Genomic DNA, 13,566 nt, shown 5'->3' on the forward strand with positions numbered 1-13,566 from the left:
CAATATTCCTATTTTTCATTCAGGTATTTCCGGTGAACTCGGTTATTTTCGGTTATCTTCGTGAACCCAATCGTACATGTGGACCAATCACGTTTCGCCAGCGCACGAGCTCCGTCCACGTTGTGTTTACCGGCATCCCATCGCGAGTTACACACGTTGATAACACGGGAAAGAAGATAGACGAAGATGTTAAGATTTGCAGGACTTCTTGTGTTGGCATCGCTAGCCTATGCTAGCGATGTGATTGAGTATGATGACAGTACATTTGCAAGCGATATTGGAAAACATGAACTAATATTAGTGGAGTTTTTTGCTCCATGGTGAGTACAAATTCTGCTTCCTGTTTAACTTTTTCGCTGGCAATCACAAATATTCTATAATCTCCATACAATATACTCTTAGTTTCAGCATATACGGTCTATCCATGAAAGTATATATAGGTGATATTATTCCGCAAAGCGTATTCGACTAATGAAAGTCGTTACTATATATGTAAAAAATATATTCNGGGGGGGGGGGGGGGGGGGGTCAAAAAATAGTGAGGGAAAGTATAATGCAAATGTTATTATTCTTATGCTTTGGATGTTAACTCCCATGTAGAGGTTGACAAGAGACTCTTGTGTTTTATGCAATTTCCCGTAATTTACTGTCAATAGGGACCTATTATCATAGGGCTCCAAAGTTTTGATCGCTCGCCGTTAAACAGGTCCAGTACACCGATTGAGCTATAAAGACACCTATAAATGAGCTATATTTTCTCAGATTTCAATTTTCATTTAGTTAAAGCAAAGTCGTTTAAAACAATAAGGTTTATGGTAATGTTGACTGCAAAAAGCATACAGTTAGATGTTTATTTTCATTTTTCATAAATGTAGAATTTCCGATGTTTTTACATCATTATTTTTTAAAAAGAATCCTTATATTTAATGTCTTTTGTCATCAACCTATTGATACAATCTTCTTTTAAAAACGGCTTTGTTTCGCTATCCTTAAAAAAAGAAAATCACTTGAAAATAGCTCAAAAGACCTATTTCAGATAGGTCAATAGAGCTATTTTAGGTCTTTACAGCTATCTATAGCTCAATCGGCAGAGTGTACTAGACCTGTTTATGGTCAGCTATCTGACATGTTAATTACTACTCTGTAAAGCATGGGGATTTGTTGCCTGAATCTGACGGCAACATTTTTAGGAGTTTTATAGGTATGTTGAAGGAAATATACCTACACCTGACCAGTGCTCTAGATAACCTTTTTTTAGCCATGTGAGCTTATGCCGTACTGCGGCGTCTGTCGTCCGTCCCTCAACTTTTTCTTTTCTTTTGAACGAGTTCTTCTGAAGAACTGTAGGACCTAGGGTCATGATATTTGGTCAGTAGGTACCTGGGATGGAGTCCTATAAAGGTTTCTCATTAAAATGACCTCACATCGGTCAAATATGATAAAAATTTCAAACAACAATATCCTAAGAACCATTTGAACTAGAGTCATGATACTTGGGTATGTTATGTAGACCAGCTGTGTGAATTGTTTTCTTCATTACAGTAATGAGGTCAAAAGTCAACTTTAAGTGCAAATCGGGATTCAAGTGTCAACTTTGGTTAAAAGCTTTAAAATTATAATTTTAAGTTTCAAACAACAATATCTTCAGAACCTTTAGAACCGTTTAAGAGATGTTAAAATGTCTTGTGTTCTAGTTACCAAATGGTCTTAAGTTACCTATATGTCAGTTGCATGTAACAAAAGAAACAGGTGAGCGATACAGGCCCTCTGGGCCTCTTGTTTTATCCCTACCCCTTCAATATGTTTTAAATGATGATGGTCAGATTGCAGTGACAATGCGGTGCAAGCGGGTACGATGTAGCTAAAATTTGAGAGATGGCCACGGTATATAGAACTGGGGACATCCAGGATATACTGTGGCCTATACTGTGACAGAGTGACTGGGGCTTAAGACATACATGAGTTTAAATTGATTGCCCCATCCATTGCATCCAACAGAAAAAAATTGGGCTTGAGCAAGGCTTGCATATAAATTGAATTGTATTTTTTTTTTTTATTAAATTGAAAAATGTACATTGTTAATTTCACCATGGATGTTTGTAAAAATGTAATATACATATTATAAAATCAAATCTATAATGGAAGAAAAAATAATGAAAATCTTAGCTTATTGAAAATGCATGAGAAAGCTTATGTTGAGAAATATCTTATGAATAGTGGGCTAATAATCAACTAGGACTCCATCAACAGATTTGTGGAAAGTCCTAGAACTAATTATAATACCAATGGAAATTAAAAAACTACATGGTAAAAATATGCATTACATATAATTATTAATTTATAATAGCATATTTAACCAAAATCTAAAAGCTTTCAAAGTGCTAGTATCGCTATCGGATAAGAAAACTTATTTGCTGATCTCTTTACAGGTGTGGTCATTGTAAGAATTTGGCTCCTCATTATGAGATGGCTGCTACAACTTTGAAGAATGATGATCCACCAGTAGCACTGGCCAAGGTAAACAATAAAAAATGTTGCGTATATATATTAGGCAGATACAAAAATCAATTCATTGTTCCTACCTGCCTTTATTTTTGCAAAGAATAGTTATGTTTTTGTAAAAAGATGATCAACTCTTATACATAGAAACGTAGTGAAAGTTGGTCCTCTAAAACTGACCATAAAAGCAGACTACAAAATTCTGATTGTTTACCTGTTTATGGTAAGCTGTATCTACTGTTCTGTGTAACATGGGGGTTTGTTGCCTAAATCTGATGACGGTGATCATTGTGAGAGTTTTACATGTGGTAGAGAAACTGGTGCACAGTATTGATGAACACAAAATGGCTGTAGGTGTAAGCAATCAATAGCACCACGACGATGGAATAAAATGATTGAGCGTCTATAATGTGTGGAGTTGGGACATGACATCTAGTTAAATGACTGAGTGAGATACAAATTGACTGAAATATAGCTACATATGTATCAGTATTTTCTCTAACAAACATGCAAAACTTTCACAATCACTGTTGTCAGATTTCGGTGACAAATCCTTGTGTTTTATAGAGCAGTAGATAGCTGATCAGAATTTTGAAGTCGGTTGGAGTGAGTGAAAATGTGAGAAAATCGTTTCATTTGCAGGTTGATTGTACTGCCAATACTGAAACTTGTTCCAAGTTTGGAGTCAGTGGGTACCCTACCTTAAAAGTATTCCGTAATGGAGAAGTTGCTAAAGATTACGACGGAGGAAGAGATGAAAGTAAGGCCAATTCTTATGCCAGTAAAAAATCCAATTCATATGCCAATAAACAGTATCATTTGATTAGGCTAAAGAATTTGAGCAAAGTTTTTGGATAATTGATTAGCATACTGTAATCTGTTTGGTTGATGGTTTATGGCCATGGGTATAACCAGATTCTGATTAAAATGGATCATAAAAGGTTTGGATCAATGTTGGACAAAATCTTTGAATAATTAATTTTATATAATGAGCATATTGCTCTATGTTTTGTGGATAGTTTCCATTCATTAACTGAGTCAAATATGACAAAATATTAAAAAAAAAATCTTTTGAAATTTTAATACCATACCAAGGTTTGTTCAGTTCAAATAAGAGGAAAATACATCTGTAATGAAGCAACGTTCTGAATTTTATTAAAAGATGAAAAATTTTATTCAGATTTATTGATATTGTCATTTAGAAAATACACGACATTTTCATTAAAACCTATAAATTCAATCCCAGGTGGCATTGTCCAGTACTTAAGGAAGGAAGCTGGACCATCCTACAAGGAGCTAGCCGATGTTGCGGCAGCAGAAAAATATCTTGGAAAGGCAGAATATGCCTTAGTTGGTAAGATCCTACTGTATGTTTATTAATGACCAGTAACTTATCACCAATGTCCAATGACAAGGATTACAGAGATCATTGAGTTGTACCTAATTATGCTGTGTGGGCATTGAGCCACCATGGTATGATCAATTATCGTAACCCATAGAAAAACTAAACCAATCCATACTAACTTTAATTTGCAAAAATAAAGTCCATGTCTGAATTGAATCATTCAAAATCTGATAGGTCCATAGAAGAAGTTTTCTCCCACCCTTCACGGGTCTGTCTCCTGTTTTAGCCGGGAAAGATCAGCTTGTTACCCCCTAGGGGGAGATAGCCTTGTTACCAATTAGCACGTGTTCAATTGTGACGTCATTAAAATGCGTCGCCGGTAATTGTGACGTCATCAAAAGTAAAGGACGATGTTCATACCCCCCCCCCCCATATGTGTTTTTGTTTACACTACTGACTACTGTCAGTGGAGCTGTGACTGAAATAATAGGACAGTAGACAAATAATCATCCCCTACCTAAAGGGTATAACAGAGAAATCTCCAACCCTCAGGGTGATTTTTTTGGTTGTCTAACCCTCGTCATAGCCTCGGGTAAGACAACCAAAAAACATCACTCCTCGGGTTAGAGATTTCTCTGTCAAACCCTCAGGGTAGGGGAAGATTCTATTAATCTTTGTGGAAGAATATTTCATTTGTAAATGTGACAACTGTAATCCACTCAACTATATATATTATCAGTAATAAATGATGAGATGAATGTTTGAAAACTTCTTTATTGCGAAGTTTTATATTACACCCAGCTTTAGGTATTTAAAAATTTCGATATGAGTCCCATGCCATGGTAAAAGAAGAGTTTTAAACCAACGTATATCTAAAGAAGACCAGGGTGAAATGTTTTCAGAGACCATTTTGTTTTAATAAGAACCAACCATTCTTATGCATTCTTTAGAAATAACTCATCTGTTCACATTTACCTCAGCTAAGTCTACTTGGTTCTCACATGAATGATATTTGGTCAAGAGGTGTTAAACCATCTGCAAGCTAAGTGGATGTTCTCAGCTCAGTGGAGGAATCTGTAAAAGTTAAACATAAAGGGAATACTATCAAAATGTTCACCTACTGTTATATGCAAAGTGTACACCTTAAAGGAAACTTTTCTTATATAGAACTTTAAAAATTATCTTATACTAAGACCTTAAAGTGAATAACCCTGATTTATTTGAAATCTGGCTGTCTAGAAGTTTGAATCCTATATATAATAAAATATTTATGATTAATACAACATGACAAGTTGATTTAATATATGGTTGATGTTTTTCCTGTTTTCAGGATTTTTCAAAGACACTAAAGACTTGGAGGCATTTAAGAAAGCTGCCGGTGTTTTGAACGAAAAAGTTCGATTTGCCTTCACATCAGATCAGGCTGTCATGGACAAATATGGTTATTCTGAGTGAGTTTCAATCTTGCATGAAGGGTTATCTGCTATGAAGTACAAATAAAGGGAGAAATTCTTCTAAAAATCAAAGCACTCCCCCATTTACATACAACTGGCATTTGTTTGTACTTAATTTGTTCTGTTTAAATTGTCAAAACATTACAAACATGATATAAAAATGTCAGAGACTACTGGAGTTAATTGTGATTAATTCTCAGCTTATTACTGTTGTGTATGTTACCTGTTTAATAGAGGTAAACATGTTGATTGTTTTGTTTTTGTTTCAGTGAAATTGTCCTACTTCAGCCTAAAGTTTTCCACAGTAAATTTGAAGAATCGACTACCAAGTTTGAAAAGTCAGTGACAACTGATAACCTGAGGAACTTCCTGGACATGAATTTGTAAGTTTCAGTAGAATTTAATCTAGTCTCCATTAATGCTAATCTTTGTTTATGGGTAGTTTCCCCTCCGGATTTTCTTTAAAAAAAATCCCCATTCCCACAAACCCCACAAAATATCTCAGGGGTTTGTACAGGCCCTGAAAAGGCCCTAAAAACAAAATTTGGTTTTGAAAAGCTCTAAAATTAAATGTCATGTATCTAAAAGCCCCTAATTTTTTAATGAAAAGGTCTTGAAGGGTAAATATGAGCCTTGATTATGGCTAAGTAATCATTAAACTACTGGTATGTATATTAGTTTTGTTAGTTTTGTGGTTTTATATTCTTAAAAATGAATTAAGAAAATACAAGAAAATGAAATATTTGTTACAAGTTAATTTCTAGGCTTTTAGATGAACATCCAGTGTTAGAATTTAGTGTTTGTACTGAGTTAAGGTTACACATCCAGGTTACACATCCAAATATCTGTATTTTGTGAATTTGAAAATGAAAATGGAGGTTATAGCCTTTATTTTATTGAAAATGCCTTAATATGAGAGCCTTGAATGTCAAAGTAAAATCACTGTATTTGTTTAGTTTCTCTTAATGGTTTGGATTTTCCAATTGTTTAAAGAAAGAACTATTATGCAAATTTCATTTCATACTGTCATTTGATATTAAAGGGGAAGGTATTGCTCACGAAGAAAAGACGACAAATTGTAGTTAGCTCTATGTATTTGTTATTTCAGACTCGGCCTCTGCGGTTACCGTACCAAAGGCAATGCTGATTCTTTCACCAGGAAACCCCTAGTTGTTGCCTACTATGATGTTGACTATAAGAAGAATGTTAAGGGGACTAACTACTGGAGGAACAGGTGAATTGAATTATCTACTGTGGAACCTCTCAAACCTAATAATTTGGCCAAATAAGAAAGTGACAGTTAAGTCAGGAAACCAGTATTTCTTATCATGATACAATTGGAGCATTCATTAGTGTCATACATCTGAAGATAAAGCTGTGTGTAAATAGAAAATAGAGATTATAAAAGTCTTAACCAAGCTGTGTAGACTGCGTTGAAATACAAGGCATTATTATGCAACAGTTACCAAGGTAATCCATAGCAAATGGTTTGTAAAATTATATAACGAGGGAACTAAAACAATTTCAGAGTTATGAAGGTTGGAAAGCAGATCAAGGAGTCTGATAAAGAAGTTTACTTCGCTGTCAGCAATGCTGAAGAGTTCGGTACTGAATTACAAGAGTTTGGCATGAATGCTGACAAGAGCACAGTGCAAGTCAATGCCAGAGATTCACGCGACAGGAAATTCGTCATGACTGAAGAATTCTCGTAAGTAATTGGAAGTCCTTTCTTTTAGTCCTACAAAATTAACTACATATTTTATGTCTCTGTATGTTTTTTCCTAAAATATGAAATTGATTTTTCTTTCTTTACTGTTCTCTTTTAACACTTTGATAACTTTCTTAAATATCGTTCAGTTTGGATTAAACTTTGTATACATGTAGAATATACAGACTAAGGCCAAGTTTGAAACTGAGCTAAAATTACATTTATATTTAGCATGCTGTTATGTTTTGATTGGTGGACTGTTTCCACACAATACCTTAGTCAAATATGACCGTATTCTGATAAACCCAGGGTAATATTTATACAGTATTTCTGTACAAACCCTTAATAGTTTGCCAGTAAAAACAACTCTGAGATTTCTTTGGTTTTAACAGTTTATTTAAGAATAAGCATTTGTGGGCTAAGGGGTGCAATAATTATGCCTGTTTATTTTCATATATTTGCAAAGGGAAGCAATTCCTATGCCAATAAATACATTCCAAAGGTATTAAAGCGTAGGTGAGTCTAGTACTAGGTATATGTATTCTCCTTTCACCACACCCAAGAAATAACTCAACTTTACAGAGTTACATTGTGAATTTTCATTTTTTACATTTCAATGTTTTCATTGAAAGATTTCAATGACATTAGTTTGGCATGTGACGGGTGTATATACTGTTCCACTCTTGCTGTACTCTTTGTTTTTGAATACAAACCAACTTGTAATTACAAACAAATTGTCATTCCTTTATTTTTGTCCACAGAATGGATACATTCAAACAATTTGTCAACGATTTCTTGGATGATAAACTTGAACCTTATATGAAATCTGAAGCTGTCCCGTCAGACAACAGTGGTCCAGTGAAGGTACGGAATTATTTTACAAAAGCAATGAAAAATATCTTTCTACAGCTGGCTCCCAAGTGTGTTTTTGGGTCTGTATGAGTGTCAAGGGTCATGGCTACTTAATGTGAACTAAATTGGGGCTTTTTCAGTGTCAGAGCTATATGCCCCTTTTTGCAAGATTTTTCGGGGGCTCTTGTTCATGAACCATTGAAAGTTGTAATCTGAATTTTGGTGCCACAACAATCAGTGTCCATCTGTCTGTCTGTTCATCCACAATTTCATTATTATCTTGGAAATATGAAAGACTGATCTTTCTGAAATTTGACATGGTGATACACTAAATAATAGATGTGCAATAGTGGTTTAAAAGTTCTAAGCTCTTGCTAAAAATTGCTACAGTCTTTTTCTCAAAATCAAAAGTGTATATTTTTTTTAAAATTTTACATGGTGATACACTGCAAGAGGGTTTAAAAAGGTCAAGGTCAATGATATTAAATAATGACCGGGGGGGGGGGGGGGTTGTAGTCAAGCACATGTCGGAGCACCTGTTAAGTAATTCAATTAGAATTTACAATTATGATAAAAGTTTATGTGAAGTAATATATTGTGAAACAAGGCTACTGAAAAGGTGAACACAATTTTACGTGTGTAGGGCAGGCACCCATCCAGTCACTGACCATGCCCAACGTTTCTGAACTAGTCAAGAGTATCCCTGGATCTTGCCACTAAGGCAGTATTCCCCCTCTTGTTCCTTGGCTGACATACATCCTTGATTATCCAAGTAAAATCGTATTATCATATTAGTATGTCATCATTGATACACAATGCACAGGTAAGTAACAGAAAAGTTTACAAATTTGGTACATTAGTAGTGGCAATCTATTGAAACATTTGATATATTCACTTCAGCAAAGTTATGTAAAAGAAATTGTGTAGAATAAGATTTTGTAGCTTTATGGAATGAAAATATATTAATCAACACTTCTTTATTTCAGGTTCTTGTTGCCAAAAATTTTGACGAGATTGTTAGTGATGACAAAGATGTTCTGGTAGAGTTTTATGCACCCTGGTGTGGACATTGTAAATCACTGGAGCCGAAATACAATGAATTAGGAGAAAAGGTATACCATGTATAATTATACTGTAGCTGAAACAATATATACCTTCTTTATAAATTTAGGGTTCCCATTTTAATCAATGCTTTTATTTCCACACATGAAATTTGCATATGAATTTACGAATTGTATCTTTTGCTAACAAACTTAAAAATGAGATAAGTAATACATCATCAATTTTGGACGTCAAGGTACCCTTTTGTCCCATATACGCTAAAATATCAATATTGGCAAAGCTTGCGAAATTTGATGGCATCCAAGCTGGTAAGCATTTAATGTATACATACAAAATTAATTAACTCTGCATTCTCCTTAAAAAATTAATTTTAAAGTGCTGTATTAAAAGCAAAGTTGAAGAGTACTTACCATGTAAGGCAAGTCTCTCGCCCTTCTAGGCAAAACAGGAAGATCATTCATCAGTTTGCAGAACAATGTGTTCAACATTTTTACTCCAGATAACCAGCCATGATATAGCTATTCAACAACTAAGTATGGAAAATTGAGGGGGAAAATGTTTTCCAATCGCAAGAAGCCATTAAATATGTGGTAATTTTAAGCTATTTTTAGGTTTTTTTCTGCGATGTCAGAAAATGCTGCTGATACCTTTGAGTTAATATCCATTTTGGGCCTACTTAGCCACCAAAAACAAGATCCGGGCCCTTTCTGATTTTCAGGGGTCTCATGACACCAGTGTTGTGGTAGTGACAAACCTTATTTCTTTTGACAGGTTAAAGATATTTCTTCCGTTGTTATTGCAAAAATGGATGCTACAGCAAACGATGTGCCTAGTCAATATGAAGTTAGAGGGTAAGTTTTAGATTCAGTACAAAGTAAAATAGGAAATCTTCGTTCAATATGATCAAGGGAAGTTCTTGATTCAATATGATTTCAAAAGGTAAGATTCAGTTTGACATTAAAAGGTAAGCTTTAGATTAAGTATAAGATTAAGATGTTCACATTTTTAATGTTAACAGATAAACTATTCATTCAATATGATGTTATAAAAGGTTTCATGTTTTTTGTCTCGCCGCCACAAAGTGGAAGTGAGACTTAGGTGTTGCTTTTCCAGCGACGGCGTCGTCAACATTAAGTTTTTGTGTTTAAGTTAGTTTCTCTAAAAGTATAAGTGCTACACCAACCACACTTGGACCATACATGCATCAAATGCTGGATGCGGTCTTCCTTTCATGGTCCATTGTCTTCGTCAGCATCTCCATCAACCTTGAGTTTTTGCGTTTAACTAGTTTCTCTGATATGTGCATTGATGGTCAAAGCGGGGCATAGGCGAGACATATCAATCCGAATGGCTTGTTTAATTCAGTGACTACATTACCTGGTAATATTTTCCTTGATAGTAAATGATTTGTTTTCCATGTATAAAGACTCATTTCATCACCTGATGTGTGGTCACCATTTTTAATATGTCTCATGTCTAAAGTTTGATAAAAAAAAGTTTCTTCTTTTAAAAGAAACATTGAATATGTGGTAGAATATTTTCAATCCTTATAAGTGGGCAATATCAATAACATCCTGTAACTGGTTGAGACACAACATACCAGGTATTGAGTTGATGAAATAAAAAGACCAAAACTGTTACCACATTTTCTTAGTCCCCTACTCGTGAAATGGTTTATTACAGTATAGGATTTTGCAAGATGTGGGACATAAACTACTGAATCCAAAACTTGCATGCATCCTGACCTTATCAACTGAATCTTATCCTATATTACTTCTGAAAGACTGAATATTGTATCCGACTCATGATTCAGTCTGTTTTGTTCAGGTAAAGGTGAAAGTTCAAACCATTCTATACATTGACATTATCCTGGAAATGACTTATGAATAACTGAACATGTTTCAATAGAAAATATTGTAGGACTAGAAGAGTGTCAAGACTTGCTACAGAAGGCTTTTATTTTCTACTTTCAGTTTCCCTACCATTTACTTTAAACCCAAAGGTTCCCAACCAAGGAAATACGAGGTATGTAGCATGTTACAGTTTACGACTTGTGTATTAGTAGTTGGCTATACCACTTGTGTATTGGTACTCACCTTGGTTGTCGCTTATGAAATTCCACTGATTTGTAAGTGGTTTAATATCTCAATAAGGTCATGATAGTCTTATGATATACCACTTATGTATCCTGTACTTGCTGATGCTATACCACTGATGTATTGGTACTCAGTAATGATATACCACATATGTATTGGTACTCACTGAATAATGAACTCATTCACCTCTGAAGACACATTTGAACTCTTCCAATTCAAAGGTTATAAAGGTTGGAATAGGTCATTATGAAATTTCAGGGGTGAATGAGTTAATAATATTCCACTTTTGTTGGTAGTCTTATGATATTCCACCTATTATTTGTAAATAAATAAACAGAAGAGAGGACCAAGACACCTCTATCCCTACATTAAGTATTTGTTGTTTAATGTCATACCATATATTTCATATTAACATCAACACTTTTTTTCTCTCGTACCACAGGGTGGCAGAGAGGTAGACGATTTCATGAAATATTTAGCCAGCAATGCTGATAGCAAGGATGAGGTAAATGCAGCTATGGGTGGAGAGAAGAAAAAGAAGAAGAAGAAGACCGAGTTATAAATAAAACACTTCAAGAACATGGGATGAAAGTAGATAAAAGTAAAAATGTGCAAATGCAATGTAAGAGGTGCATGGTTATCATATCTGATCTTACTCTCATCTTTTTATTTTAAATTGTGTAAATGGTTATCTACTTTCATCAGCATTGATCGTTTCATTCTGTTATTTGTCATCAAGACAGTTCATATTTTAAAAGTATCACTCAGTTTAGTGATCCATGTTATAACTAGGAATTCATTCCAGGTAGTTGAGGCACATTTAAAATTCCATATAAACATACAGAAATTTCTGGAGAGACTCAATGATAACTGACTAAAAATTAACATAATTAAGATCTGAAGGCCATATATGATGCTGTGACTGATACTGGCTTCAGACATTTCTATTATTTACATCTACTGCATTGACAAGTCACCATTTTTCTCAAATCTGTGGACGAGATGTTTATTTCATTCGGGTGCTGGTTTAAGTTCAATTTAAGAATATATTTTGTTGACTTTAATTTCTAGTTGGTGCATGATGAATGGTCCCAGAGGGGAATTGGTATGAATGTGACAATTGGGGATTCTTGATGAAGTTGTGCGTGAATGAGTAGTTTATATATGGGTAGAGTATTTATATTTTTAATGGGAGAATTTCTAAGCTTTATGGATTATCAAGTGACCAGTTTTTTCGGGGTTTCAAATGTTGAATGCTTTAAGTCTTGCTATACATGTATATCTTGAAAACAGATAAATGAAAATGTAGTGCTACTGAATCAAAAACAATTCTCCTTTAAACTGTTGTTCTGATTCCACTAATCAAATTACAAAACTTACCTTTAACTATTATTGTTAGTTGGGTTCTCTTCCTGATATGTTTTTATGTATATATCCTTTTCTTTAATATATATATATGTATACAGGGAAAGAAAGAAGTGAAAGTTTGAGGTATGGTTGAAAACAATTGAGACCCAATTTGGTTGCCTCCATTTATTGAAACATTAAAGTAACTTAAACTGATCACTGTTTTATCTTTTTTTCTCTCTATGTTAATGACACCATAATGCAACTACCAGGTTCCTTAAACAGGGATGGGTGACCCCTCTATACCACCAGATGACTTTTAATGATCCATTTCAAATCACCTGTATTCTATAGTGTATGAACTGTTATAGTAAGTCAGTGGTGAATTGTAATATCCTGTTAAAGAAAAGACAAGTCTTTCCCTTTCTGTAAACAAAAAATACAATTCATGAAATTTAACAATCTTCATGCTAGTAAAGAAGTCGTTTGAACATGCACAGCTGCAAAAACGAGATCCCAGAGGGATCTTGGCGCCCACCTTATTACCATCTTCATTAGTTCTTTGTCAGTTCGATCTTTTCTCTTCTTTCCTCTTATCTGTTTGATCGAGTCATGTTAACAGTAAATGCACCTTGAGGTAACTTTTGATCTAAACTTAATACTGATGTGTATGAAAGCCAACCTTCAAAGTGAGTTTGTCATTTCACATATTTACTAGTACAGTACTTAATGTGAAAGAAATAGAATCTATCATTGCAATATGATAAAGATCTGTTTAGTTCTTCTCTTAATCCATTTTGTTTTTATGATCAGTTTCAAAATATAACATGCACAACAAAACATCAAGGGGAACCTACATTTAAAATTTGAGAAAGATCCCTGGGGTACTTCTCGAGAAATAGCGATAACAAACTTTCAATATCAAAATCCAAGATTGCTGCCTGTCGGCCATGTTGTTTATCCGATCAGTCTCAAAAGTTGCCCTGCACAGCTAAGGACCAAGGGGAACCTACATATAAAATTTGAGAAAGATCACTCTGGTACTTCTTGAGAAATAGCGATAACATACTTTCACTATCAAAATCCAAGATGAATGCCTGTCGGCCATGTTGTTTATCTGATCAGTCTCAAAAGTTGCCCTGCACAGCTAAGGACCAAGGGGAACCTACATATAAAGTTTGAGAAAGATCACTCTAGTAGCTC

General features: G+C 34.4%; 1 protein-coding gene across 1 annotated transcript; it reads left to right on the forward strand.

Moving 5' to 3' along the window:
* The first annotated feature begins 84 nt into the window (after positions 1–84).
* LOC110454995 (protein disulfide-isomerase A3-like) lies at positions 85–12,579 on the forward strand. The gene is made up of 13 exons (XM_021504860.1): positions 85–320; positions 2,430–2,517; positions 3,142–3,259; positions 3,746–3,853; positions 5,175–5,295; positions 5,568–5,681; positions 6,407–6,532; positions 6,827–7,006; positions 7,768–7,870; positions 8,845–8,970; positions 9,692–9,771; positions 10,894–10,945; positions 11,459–12,579. Exons 1-13 carry the CDS (start codon positions 187–189, stop codon positions 11,576–11,578), a joined length of 1,470 nt encoding a protein of 489 aa, XP_021360535.1. The 5' UTR covers positions 85–186; the 3' UTR covers positions 11,579–12,579.
* The last annotated feature ends 987 nt before the right edge of the window (positions 12,580–13,566 follow it).

Source organism: Mizuhopecten yessoensis, unplaced genomic scaffold (genome assembly GCF_002113885.1).
Source record: "Mizuhopecten yessoensis strain PY_sf001 unplaced genomic scaffold, ASM211388v2 scaffold8123, whole genome shotgun sequence".
NCBI lineage: Eukaryota > Metazoa > Mollusca > Bivalvia > Pectinida > Pectinidae > Mizuhopecten > Mizuhopecten yessoensis.

Coding starts and splice junctions, on each gene's coding strand:
- LOC110454995 (XM_021504860.1), top strand. CDS start 187: ATGTTAAGATTTGCAGGACTTCTTGTGTTGGCATCGCTAGCCTATGCT. Junction 3,854..5,174: donor GGCAGAATATGCCTTAGTTG/GTAAGATCCTAC, acceptor TCCTGTTTTCAG/GATTTTTCAAAGACACTAAA. Junction 8,971..9,691: donor ACAATGAATTAGGAGAAAAG/GTATACCATGTA, acceptor TTCTTTTGACAG/GTTAAAGATATTTCTTCCGT.